Source organism: Haliotis asinina, chromosome 1, assembly GCF_037392515.1.
Source record: "Haliotis asinina isolate JCU_RB_2024 chromosome 1, JCU_Hal_asi_v2, whole genome shotgun sequence".
NCBI classification, from domain to species: domain Eukaryota; kingdom Metazoa; phylum Mollusca; class Gastropoda; order Lepetellida; family Haliotidae; genus Haliotis; species Haliotis asinina.
In genome coordinates, this window is record NC_090280.1 from 37,511,393 (window position 1) to 37,524,913 (window position 13,521).

Genomic DNA, 13,521 nt, shown 5'->3' on the forward strand with positions numbered 1-13,521 from the left:
ACACATGTCATCGGTTCCCAGGTCATGTTATTGGTCACTGGATTGTCTGGTCCAGACTCGATTATTTACAGACCGCCGCCATAAAGCTGGAATATCGCTGAGTGCGGCGTAAAACTAAACTCACTCACTCACTTTTAAAAATGGGCTCATACCTTCAAAGGCAATGGGACATTATAACATTCTCTTTTGTCAGCTCATAACAAATTTTACTTGAATAGTGCTGGAAAGTTCATTGAATGATCCCTGATAATTGGATTGAATGCTGCTTGGCATTGTTTCCTTTGCGTGATAAGTTTGAGTTAAAGGACTGTTGTGACTCTCATCCAGTGAGGTGAAAACCAAACATATCTCAGTCAAAAGTATCACATACATTGTTGACAATGATCCACTCATCATTTAGCAACTGTTACGGGTTATGTCTTCATTTTTAGGGACATGATGCTGAGTTTGAGAATGAATGTAGAAACTCACTAACTGTCACTAATGAGTGAGTTAAGAAGTTGAACTACTCTGGAGTTCAGAAACACTTGAGAAATATGCTGCATGTCACTTAAAGACTAAAACTGCTTACTTATTAAGTATATAAATCTAATGCCGCATATTTTCCTGAACTAATTCATTATGAAAATTTAATGTATGTGGAATAATGTGTCAAATAGTATCAACTTTTAAACTGATATATTCCATATAAAAATAGTATGCACATGCATACCAGTTTTTTTACATAACTGATACAAATGTATGTGAATAATACTACTTAAATCTATTTTAAAGGTCTTCATCCAAAATGTATTTTCTTGTTCTAAATTGATTCTTTATGTTTTTGCAGGCTATCCTGGCTTTTGTGGACACCACTGTTCCTCCCGCTGGCATACCTGTCTCATTCTATGGATTTAAAGGAAATTTTAGTCTTTGCTCTTGTTAAAATTGCATTTGTATTTTTTTGTCCCAGACCACATGGCATCCATATTTGCTGCCTGAAGTCTGAAGTCATGTGATTAGTGAGTTATCTCTACTTCACTGCTGATGCTGACGAATTACCGATGCAACGTGAAAGACATTGCTCATCGCCACATAATACTCTAAAACCTTTAGATATAATGCGGGAATATTGTTTTTGTAAAGAGAAACATTATTAGTGTGATCACATACAAATGTTGAGATTGAGATTGGCAGTTTTTGACAGAACATTCTGAGGTGACCATGTGCATGTAAATTATTCTACAAGTATAATTTTACGTACAAATTGTATTACAAGGGACGGTTTATGTACAGTAATTCTTCTAACTATTATAGGTAAGAACATTTTATCAGGATGGTGAAAGTGTAGTTTATGATGAATTTTAAATTGAGGACATTAAATTTCCAAATCTGGTGGAATGACCCACCTGTAGAGCGTACATGCAATTCATAAAATTGTGCACTGTGATATGAAACTGTGTTACTAATCATTTGCTGATGTCATTCGTTGTGGCCACATACAAAAAGAAAAAAGATGGAAGCAAGCATTGAAATGTTGTGAGTAGCACATGCAATGGAATTCTTACAAACTATCAAATCAAATTGGTCCATCAAACTAGAAACTTTATGTTATGACTGAATGAATGTTATGTTTACTGTAACTGTATTACCTTCATACCAGATGCATTCTCAAATCACTTGGAAGAGAACGGTTTGTGGCAAGTTATGTATTCCTTACCATCCAAGTAGGCTTTACAGAATGGAAGCTATTCAACTTAATTGCTAACTGTTTGTTTAACTATTTGCTGACAAAAAGTCAAACACTTATTCCATACTATGCATCTGAGGACCCGTTAAGTGGAAGGTGATAGCTGATGGGCAGTTACGGAAGAAAAGAGCAAGTGGTCGTTTCTTCCTCATGAAATTCTTTCAGACTCTCGTGTTTGGTGGATATTTTTGAAAAATAATTGATGGTTATGCATCAGAGCTTCATTGCTGGATCATTGTACCGATTTTCAGTGGAAATGAAATAATACGTATAGTTATTATGCTAAAAATTTCGGTTAATATTCGATTTGCCATGAATGTAATTGTATACTTATCAGTAACTTTGATAAATATCATTGTAATAAAACTCATGCATACTGGTTTTATAGAGCGGGGGGATAGGGGTTGGGGGCAACAGAGTTTTCTGGTTGGTATGCAAATCAATTAAACTTCGCGCTTTTGCCAGTTTTCAGTTCAAATGTTCAAATGAAATATGTCTTCAAACAATTTGGTACCGTTGCATACATAAAACATAGGGCAATGTATTCAAATCTGTATAAGACAAATTAACTTCATATGAAAAAGTTCCAGGCCAAAATGCAGACGCAGATTCACAATTTCCTAGAACTTTATTTCTAGAACAAAACGGGATGTGCACGTGAGGCAAATCATTATTTTCTACTTTTTAAAGTAATTTTATAAACATGCGCTATAATCCATTATATCTGTCAGATTAGATGAGATTACATTCATAAATAAAGATTTTATGAGCATTTCTTTTACTCAAACATGATTTTCTTAAAAGACACTAATTATAGTACGGTAAGCATGTTTGCACGTGCGCTGTAGAATTAGGTCAAGTGGGATCTTAAGGAACTTTTAGTACCCTGTGCAGGAAGGTCCCTACATTATATATGCCAAGTTCCGTTTCTGCATCCCTCGAGGGAGGTTGAAGTACCGTACACGTATTGTTCTCTATAAAGGATACGTAAGTCCCAAACGTTAAAATGCGGAGGTAAGAGCGATCACAATTTCTCAAACGGGTCAGACATGTGTGTCACAGCTTGCAAAGAGAAACGCCTGTTCCTCCAATTGTCTCAACAGACTGTGTTCGCGTTAACGCAGAAACCTGCGTTTTTCACCCAAAAATAAATAATAAAACGTGTTTTGGACGCATAGGTTCTGATCTACATAATTTCAAAAGGTACTGTAAGTCCCCATGGCCCCTAGTATGGTGATCTACCTTCAGTTGTTGGCGATCTGCAGCCCGTATTTTATGTTGTATTGTCCGAATAGTGGTAATTGTTTTAACTCTCCACACTAGTTGTAATTGTAAATGTGATGCTCTAGTGGTTTTACTGTCCTTTGACGCCAGGATTTTATAATGTATACATATTTCATTTCAGTATCAAAATATTCTCGTCACGATATGGCTGAAATATTGCCAATGTGACGTTAAGTATTAACTCACTCACTCACTCATAATTTCAAAAAGTACCTTAAAACCACAACATATGGACAAACAATAAATTTTACCACCTGATTCAGGATTGTACTGAAATTTCACGGGCAAAAGATTTGGACTACATATTTACAATTTTATTTCTGCACGCACTCGTACAAAACCTACCGTGATCACCGAGTCAGCAAGATACTAATTATTACATTCAGAAATTCGTTTCTATGGAAAATTGTTACCTAAGGTGCTAGAAATATTAACAATTTTCTAAAACAGTTTTGACTGTGTGGGGTAAAGTGGCGGAGAATAGCCAGTCGACGCTATGGCACATTCGTCACCAATCGCCACTCTCCGTAAGACTCGTCCCCCAACTCGACGCTTGTAATGTGCAAAAATATAACAAACCAATCAGAACGCGCGTAATGGATGCGGTGCTTTGCGTTCCTTAATGACATTAAGTTACGATTCAAAAAGTCACGATTCCAATACACACACGTGTGTTGGTTGACATAACAGCTGTCACTGGTCCAACTAAGTGTTTTTTTAACGATCTTTTAACGATCAACGGAATGTTGTAGTGATTGTACGAGCACTTCTAACGGTTTTTAGGAAATGTAATTATAAATTATGTAATTACTTCACACCTCTGGGCATACTTTAGTCTGACGTTCTTTGCTGTTTTTTGTTTGTTTGTTTGCGTGTTTGTTTGTTTTGTTGTGTGTTTTTTTGTTTTGTTTTGGGGTTTGTTTGGGTTTTTTTGTTTTTGTTTTGGTTACTCACGCCTTCGTGACTGATTATCTGCTTTTGCTTTTCATCCTCAGAAAAACGCTTTGCTACCAGCGTATGCATCATAATTCTCTGTCCAAGGTGCGCTCGTATCACCAGAGAGTTCGAATGGAGGCATCGCACGAACGTCGCTAAATTCAGTGATTTTCATGATTTTGTCACTGAACAAAGTTGCAATTTACCTTTTTAGCTTTTTACGGTTTTCTTGTGAGCTTGTTATCCTCGTCGGCAGTGTTATTTTCATATCATGTATCATACGAAGTATTCGGCAACTCACAATATGCGACATGGCACTAGCAACAATATGCGCAGTGCAAGGTGGCATGTATCGACAGCCCTGTTAGGCCAGCGACAATACGGCATGTATGAGCCTACCCTTTTAACATGAATGCTGGGAGCGCCACTTCAACAGCTCCACTGATGTGCGGGCACAGACAGTTCGTTGTAAACCGGTTTTCTGATACAAGGAGAGCGGACTCACTTTCACAACTAAACTCGGATAGCTATACTTGTAAACCAGTTCGTGAAACTAGTTCACGTTTGAGGTGAGTTATCTTTAAATCCGATTGGTTTGAAGATTTAAGGGGAATCCCCTCTGGATTTTCCCGGAACGCGTCGGAGTTTTCCAGATATTTTCAAAAGAACCATCGGTCTTCCAGGTACGTTGAGCTCACATAGTAAACATTGGTACCTGCATCATGTCTTTACAGCAATGATGGGTATCGTTTGACTTCTTTGACCGTAACGACTACAATGTCAACTTTCCCACAGTAACCTGAGCAGTGAGAACGACTTCTGGAGTGACAAGGTAGGTGGTTTCCTGGTCCTTCTTTTGTCATAGGAATGACAGGGCATTAATCCAGTCACATCTCTGCGTGTGTGTCTATCCTATAGCGGTTCCAGAAACACAATCAGGCTAATAGTGATTCAATATGACTATGGTGTTATTTACACGTATCTCTGTACATCGAGCTGCAGCGTCTGTGAGTACACTGATGCACGTCAACACACCCGCGTTGTGATGGAATTTGAGGAGCAGACACTGATTGCCAGTGAAGGCGAAAGTATTGTCAGCGCGTTAGGTTATAGATCTGTTCCAAATCGATGTTCATGCTGTTGATCACTGAATTGTCTGGTACAGACTCGATTATTATCAGGCCGCTGAAATATAGCTGGATTATTACTCAGTTCGGCGTAAAACTACACTCGCTCACAAGAATATAGATATGGCGATTGCAAATAATCCAATGTCGTTCACACTCTCCAACAGTCTCACTGAATTACAACGTTTTAAGAAAGACAAACACTAGACACGCCTTGCTAGTGCATTAGTTATTTAGAACCTTCAGACACATAGACTGCCTTCTAACACAGCTACTTCGTTCTTGTCAACAAACAATGTATGACCTACTTTCACGGGTGACGCTCGACTGCGGTAACCTAACGCATGCTATTTTGGGTAAGACGGCTGGGTTTTTACCCTCAGATTTATAGGGTGTGCGTTATTTATTTTGCCAGCCATTAACGGAGGTGCGTTGTCCTGTCGTATGGAGGGTTCCTTTCTGCAGGTGTTATAGCGTGTTGGGAGTTAACTTGTAAGTTAATTTAAACTGTCTACGTGTATTAGCATCGAAGACTTGTCATTCATTACTAACAGGCGCCAACGCAGGCTATCAAGTTAAGGTATGTTTTACCAGCATTAAGGTTCCCGCGACCTTAAGAGACGAAACAAGATGAATATCACAGTATCAATACTTATCATGAGATAAATGATCACTACTTTTTGGTCGATGTTGTTGTTGCTTGGGGGCGGTGGGGATGCCTAGTGATTAAAGCCTTGTCGAAGACCACGGGTTGGATTCCATAGGGGTACAATGAGTGAAGCCCATCGCTGGTGTCTTGCCGTGATATTGCTGGAATATTGCTATGAGCGGCGTAACACCACACTCACTCAATGTTATTGCTGAATGTTGTACTTCTTGAAATTTAAGTTGTATACTACAGACACAAATTAGTGTAAATTCGGATAACGATTATTATATGTAATAGTGAACAGTCCTTTGAAATCAATAAACAACTGACATGTTTATAAGGAATCATATTCATAGTCTCAAGTGCTGTAACAAAAGAAATCCCTGGTGTGGTGATCTACCTTTTGTTGTTGGAGATCTATAGCCTGTTTATATATTGTACTGTCTAAATAGTGACATTAGTTTTAACTGTCCATGCTAGTTTTAATTCAAATCGTGATAGTCTAGTTGTTTTACTGTCCTTCATTGACAGGTTTTATAATGTACATATGGTATTTTTCATAGTTGAATGTTCTCGTCATGACATGGCTGAAATACTGCCGATGTGACGTTAAATATTAACTCACTCACTCACACTGTAAGAAAAAAACTGACAAGTTCAGTTTTCTCTCAAGATCTGAGATATCCCCCCATCTCAGTAAATTGTTTATGTGCCTTACATCTGCATTAGGCTTTTATGGCTACATTAAGTAAGTACTGCTTTCAGTAAAAAGGTACTATATGTGAAGCCCATTTCTGTGTCCCACGCTGTGATATTGCTGGAAAATTGCTAAACACCACGGGATCTGCTGAAGGCCTGCAAACGTTATATGTTACCATGTCTAATCCCCAAACTGGCACAATAATAAAACTGAACTAAATTTGGTATCAACAATTTCAAAGACTGGAGTATCGGATATATATCCGAGGCCATCCATGATAAGCGTTTTCCTCATGAGTGTTTCCGTATGAAAACAGACCGAACCAAAACGCAGGGCCAAGACTCAGTTTGTTTTGCTCCTGAGTTGTAAATTTCTTGTTAATACGATAATTTGGCAAATATTTGGTTAGTTATGACTGAAGGAAAAACTCTTAACACATGTGACCCTAATGTAAAATGCCAGCCTTTCAAAGAAGCAGGCAGCTCCTTTTGAAAATATGGGTGAAATTCTCTTTCTCTAAATTAGGTTCTGGGTGATGGCGGAAGCTTCGGAGACATCGGCAGTGAGTGGACAGGCAGTTGCTGTGGGTGACCACAACAATATCACCGTAGTCCATCACAGTATTCCGCAACTTCCTCAGAACCTCCCTGCTGGTACCCGCATCAACGTCAACTATAGCATTGTTGTCGGCGCAGAGTCTGGAGCGGCTGCGTCTGCGGCGGAGGACCAAGCGCATCCACAGCCACGTCCTAACCAGCAGGAAACAGGACAGGTGCGTACTGATGAATGTTAATCTGTTCATGTTTCTTTTTATGCTTTGCACTCACGTTGACAGATAAAGCTACTAAAGACCTTGTGAGGGTGATCTGCTTTCAGTTGTCTGCGATCTATACCCAATTTTATGTTCATTGTTTACGTTAATGATATCCTTTTAATGTTCAGCTCCTAGTTTTTCACATCATTGATACTCGTTTTACAGTTCACTATGCTGGTTTTACTTTACCTATTATTACGTAATATTACATATTATTCGTTTTAGTAATCTACATCTATTCATCTTTACTAATCTTTACTAATATCTTTACATATTCTTATCCCAATATGGCCGATAAGACCCTAAAACTCGCTCACTCATGATCAGTGAAATTTTTGGTCTTTCTTTATTCATGTGAATGTAGGCCATCGGCCATGATACAGATACATTTGCAGCCTTCAGCCTGCAGTGATGCCGATCATTAGCGTAAGATATAAACATAGCAAGATTTCGTAAGACCTTAGGAGTAGCATTACACACTGGTCGGTTGAATTTACACACGGTTGGATGAGTGAAAACATCAGCGGGAATAAAACGGTTACGTAGGTCATCGTAAGCAGTGATACTCATTTTCCACATAGTTACAGGGACACATTTCACACAATCTTAAGCTTAACAAACAGTAATTCCTATCGAATCCACCCCTTTATTGTAACCGATGCAACCCCTTCAAAGATGGAGAATAGTATGTTTTGTCACCAAGGAATCAACACATCGTATTGTTGCTATAAATACAACGACACCTATGGTGCCATTCCTGTAGTGTCCCGTAAGTCCAAAACATTGGCAAAGACCAATAAACACCCAGGATTAACGATTTTCATTAGTACCTATTTAACTTTAATTATTTATTTTGACATTCTGACAACTGACTTGAATGGGCGCGGCTAAAATTGGTTTCACTTTGTTTGTATGGATTCCTTATGTAAACAAAAATGCATGCGCTCATTTGAAGTCTTTGTTTAGAGATTAACAGCAGACGTTCGAAGAAGTAGACCTTCTGGGGCACACTGTCAAGGTCAAGGAAAGTCCACCGTCAGTCAACAAGTACCCAGACAGGCTGCAGTGCCGGACAGAGGTCAAGGTCATTTAGATACGGGTCAAAGTCGGCCACCATTTGACCAGCGAGCCAACAACGATGGTCTCCCGTACAATCTGTACCCAATGGGTGTCCCTGGCTCAGGGCCTGAAGCCATGACCTCGTCAAGGCGACCAGCTGGTCGGACTTTCAGTTCCCCTATCCAGGAGACGGTTACCCACGAAGCCCCTTCGCCTTTCGTCCGTGCCAACACTTTCCCCAGTAAGTGATGGAAGAGTCACAGCTAAAATTACAATGAATTCAGGTGTTGTTGCTTTGATGTTCAGTCTTGACACCTTCGATCCAGTTTCCCGGCACTGTACTCATTACTTTGCTTGATGTCTTGAGAGGCATTTTAGTAGCTGTACATATGAAGAAAAACCAAATGCTATGGATAATAAACTTCTGTACGGAAATGAGTGCGACGTTTCGGCGTAGATACTAACACTGTTATCACGCAAATGATACAGCAATTTCTAACAGGGAGAAAATATACATTACTGCATACTGAGTCTATACTACTAACAAGGCTGATGTACATCGGATATCTCATCGGTGGTATGAGCAGAGGAGGCTGATGTAAAGAGTGATGACATGTGATTGAAGTAGAGTTAATACAATTGATGTACTATGAGATGATAATCAGTAAGTCGGTTGAAGTGCACTAGTGATGATTTCAACGAAGCGTGGAAGCCAGATGGACAAGGGGGGTTATGGCTGGATTACTATCTGCAGATTAATATCACATAATTAACTATGGTTAAATGAAATAATATAAACTACCGCTTGAGTTATTTACAATAATAACTTACGCTTATCTAATGATGCTACACGACAGGTTCGAAATGCAGCTTAAAAGTCACTTTACCTGAGACAATATTTAGGTTCATGGGCGTGGTGCGCGAGCTATCTAAGGCACCAGGCTATTGATCAAGCAAGCTTGAGGTGTCGGGATCGAACCCACCTGTGACCGGGTGTAAATGCCTTTGAGTCAACTTTGTGAGCAGAGTCTTTCCGTGTTGTGACAACACCTGGTGTACAGTGCACAACCCTGTGTACTTAAAAGAAACCACGTATCCGTTAGTAAATGACCAGATGTTGCCCATATGAAGACGCGCAAACACCCAGTTGCGGGCACAGCAACGTCCAGTAAACTTGGACAAATTACTGTGACCCAGTCCATCCAAATGGGAATGGGTAAGTCGTATTAGGTTTTTAAAGACTTGGTGTATCTGGTGGCTTTGACATAAGTTCCTAATTATATTTGAAACAATGCGTGAATGTGTATTGGGAACTATCTCAGCAGACTTTTTTCTGATTTCCATGAATGAATGTATGCTTACCCAACGTACGTTCCACATTTCAGAGGCAGAGACACCCGTGAAGACTATATACCACAGATCCGAGAGTGAGGCCAGTCGACCATGCCCCTACTCCCTGTCTCCCCAGGACTGCCCTCAACAAGCCAACACCCAGCAACCGGCACCTCGTTGTCCACTGCCCAAGTCAACAATGTCTCCAACCACGTTGACACCAATAAACACTAGAACGGCCCAAGACGCTCACACCCCCGACCTCACTGACATCCTCGTGATGAAGGTGGCGGACGCAAAGTTTGCAGTGGTTCTCGACATGGCAAACAAGAGCATAAAAAGCGTGTCCCTTTCCGACAGATCTGTAAAGTCATTGGACCTTAAAGCCATACCAGTTTCATTTGCTGCTTTAGATGACCAGAAAGTCATTGTGAGTTTCATGGATATGAAGACTCTCAGCATCATTGACGTGAACAGGATGGAAGAGGTCAGTACGCTCCCGACTCCCAGACAGTACTGTGGAGTCGCTGTGATGGACAGCTGGAAGGTCGCTGCGTGTTGCCAGGAGACCCAGTCCGTTGAGGTAATCAGCGTTCAAGGACAACTCCTTAAGACATTCCAACTTGGGTCAACTCAACATCCGAGTGCAGTTCAAGTGTTCTCTACAATAACAGTGTCCGATTGGCAGAGCAACACCTTGGTGTGTCTGTCTCGAGACGGACATGAAGTTTTCAGCGTGCGCCTGGCTGACAGCTGTAGATCCAGGCTGAGAGGTATTGCTCATCATGGAAGCGACATACTCGTAGCGGACGAGGGTGCGAACAGAGTCCTGAGTTTTGATTCCACGGGACAGTCTGTGAGCGTTCTTTTGGACGGTGGCGATTCAGTGACCAAGCCCTGCGGGCTCTGTGTACAGGAACATACCTTGTACATTGCCCAAGCAGATGGGATCGTTAAGTATTGGAAGATTCCGGAGGCTGAGGTGCTCAGTACTCGAATGTAGCAATTGAGATCTGTGAATTGACCATTTCATGACCGATAACTCACAGGAAGGACTTACATGTTTCATAACTGCATTTCATAACATGACTCCCAGTATTTATCTCAATGGCAGTTCAAATATTCCTAAAAAATCGAGTTTTCCTTACCAAACGGATATCGTGTTTAATGCAGACAATACTGTTTTGTGTTCCTTTTTCTGAATGACGAGAAATGATAAATTATGAAGGAAAGTACATCTGGCATTTGGGCATATGTTTTGTTTTGACAACAAAAACAAGTTTGTGACTTTTAAGTCGCCATGAACGTTTTAAAGCTATTGTGTTTTGTGTATGTTTTCTGGGTTTTTGTTTGCTTGTGTGTTTTAGTTTATTGTTTTTTTGTCTTGTCTTGGATTTTTTCTGTTTTTTTCAGGTGGAGGGGGAGGGGTTTGGGGTTTTTGTATTTCTTTTTTTCGGGTTGGGGTTGAGTTTTTGTTTTGTATTCTTATGTCTTCGAGTTTTTGTCTGGCCGATCAAGTCTTTGTCCACATCTGTCATGGAGTGCGTTATCAGCCCTTATTTACCTTAACTGGAGGTCCAGATGAAGGCCCGCATAGGGCTGTAACAGAATGTTGAATGTTGACTGAAATCTTCATGATATGTAGATCCGGTTTGGATTTGATCTTCAGTATCCCATGCTTGCTGCAACAGTCGACTGACGGGATCGGGTCTTCACGCTTGGTCGTATTCCAGTTGGGTAGATTGATGCTCATGTGTGATTAAAGATGATGTGGGTAAGAGTCACCATTCTGTACAAGATCCCTTCATCCACATCGTTCATCTCTGTCATGTCGAAGCTTATGTACATGTAACCAGATTTTAGAGGCCATGTACCTTGTATAAGGATGACAGCGGCAAGTGTCACCATTATCCACAAGATCGCCTCAGCCAGATCTTCCAACCGCGTGAACATGATCCGAGTTTAATATCTAACAGTTTGGAATCGACCATAGCTTTATGTCAAGGTATAGCTGTTGTCTTCTGTTATCTGCTAATCGCATTCTTCAAGAGTAGTTATCATTTATGTGGAATGGGACATGAATGAATCAGGGCATTACTTTGTACTCGAAAATGATTGGAGCGTCACTTTGGCTCCTTAGTTGTTATTGTTGGTGTATTCCCAGGTAGTATAAATCTCCGCCGTTCCTAGCAGGGGGCCTGGATTCCGTGGTTAGCAGTCTCTTGCCATTTTTATATGTACGTGTCGTTAGCTAGTGTGATATTCTAATTTCCCATGTTCTAGTTTTAACAACTGCGTGATAATATCGTAATTTTGCTAGCATTCGTAGACAGATTTTCATACAATATATGTATTTAACATATGTTATTGGCATTGCACTTTCTTGGTAAAGTCCAGTACTTTTCTTAACTGAGTCCTATCCTGAATTCTAGCCCACACCTTGTATTTAACATGCGTCATTTTTGGGGATTACGTTTCTTATTAATGTACAATTTTCAGAAGTTTTTTTTAACTGAGTTCCATAAGGGATTCGAACCCACACCCTCAGATTCAGGCACCGAATCGCCAACACACAGACGCCTAACCCGCTCAACCACCGCGACTTCCCCTGACTGACATATGTTACATTTGACCACGGCATTTTAGTCACGATATGGCTGAAATATTGCCGACGTGACTTCAAAAATAAACTCACTGACCCACCTAGTCACTTATACGGCCAAACATGTTCAGAGCATCTGACGTAAATAATGAAGCGCCATTAAAATATGCATTAGGTGATATGTTATCATTTTTCTATTCGTGTGCAGATGAAGCGACTGTGATTCCGCTCCATTCTGGTGAGATCATTCCGGCATTACAATTTCATCTCAAGTAGTTTATTCGTAAAACAGATACGTACACGTGCTATGTACGTATGTGCATACATAACTCACAGTGGACTAAGATGCTTCCATCACAAGGAATAAGAAGAAAAAAGAATATTTATGGACTTCACTATTTCGTAGAACATGCCGTTTCATGTTTGGATTGCATATCCAGCCAGTAGATCACTTGCCCCCATCTCATCTCTAACGTATGCAATGTACATCCCCACTGCATCTTTGTATCACTGCATCACTGTATCACTGCATTACTGGCCTTCCCGAGTATGCTTTGGTTGCTAATGATCTCTAGCTCCTTTGTATACACTGGTCGTCAACTGACAATGGGTATATAAACAAGATTATGGCAGGGTGATGATTCGGTTTTGTTCATCTTTACTCTTAACGGCATTTCAGATCGCCATTTGTCAGCTTAGCACCCCATGATTCCTGCTTCATGGTGAATATAACTGAACCATACCTTTGCTACCTCCGACCTAGTTCATATGGCTGCAATATTGTCGAAGTGACGTTAAATTTTAACTCTCTCACTCCGAACTAGTTCGGCCATACATGAAAGAAATGTACTGTAATTCCCCACTGCACCTAGTAAGGTGATCTACCTTCAGTTGTTGGTGATACAGCCAAATTTTATATTGTACTTCCAAATAGTGCCATTAGTTTTAACTTTCCACGCTAATGTAATTCCAGCTGTGCTATTCTGGTGGTTGTACCGTCCGTCTTTTTTTTTTATAACATACATATATTTTTAGACTGGTTTCATAATATACATAAAGTCCTTTTCACTGTTAAAAGTTCTCGTCACGATATGGATGCAATATTGCCGATGTGACGTTAAATATTAACTCACTCACTCAACTCCAACCTATTTTCTTGTTAGCAAATGTTTAAGCCTGTAACTACAAAGGAAAGTAGTTCTTGTTCAATTGTTGGAAGCCTGGCGTAGCAGCATTCCAGCTGTATATCGCCACTCTCAAGGTAATCGAGTTTGAACCAAACAATCCAG

General features: G+C 40.2%; 1 protein-coding gene across 2 annotated transcripts; it reads left to right on the top strand.

Annotated features, from left to right (window-relative positions):
- Positions 1-4,554: 4,554 nt before the first annotated feature.
- Positions 4,555-10,958, top strand: LOC137291020 (uncharacterized). 2 transcript variants are annotated; one of them, XM_067822269.1, is made up of 4 exons: positions 4,555-4,781; positions 6,951-7,197; positions 8,206-8,539; positions 9,684-10,958. In XM_067822269.1, the coding sequence occupies exons 2-4, from the start codon at positions 6,961-6,963 to the stop codon at positions 10,631-10,633; spliced, it is 1,521 nt and encodes a 506-aa protein (XP_067678370.1). In that variant the 5' UTR covers positions 4,555-4,781; positions 6,951-6,960; the 3' UTR covers positions 10,634-10,958. The 2 variants fall into 2 exon arrangements, with proteins under 2 accessions (XP_067678370.1, XP_067678380.1); XM_067822279.1 differs by having other exon boundaries at positions 4,556-4,632.
- Positions 10,959-13,521: the final 2,563 nt, after the last annotated feature.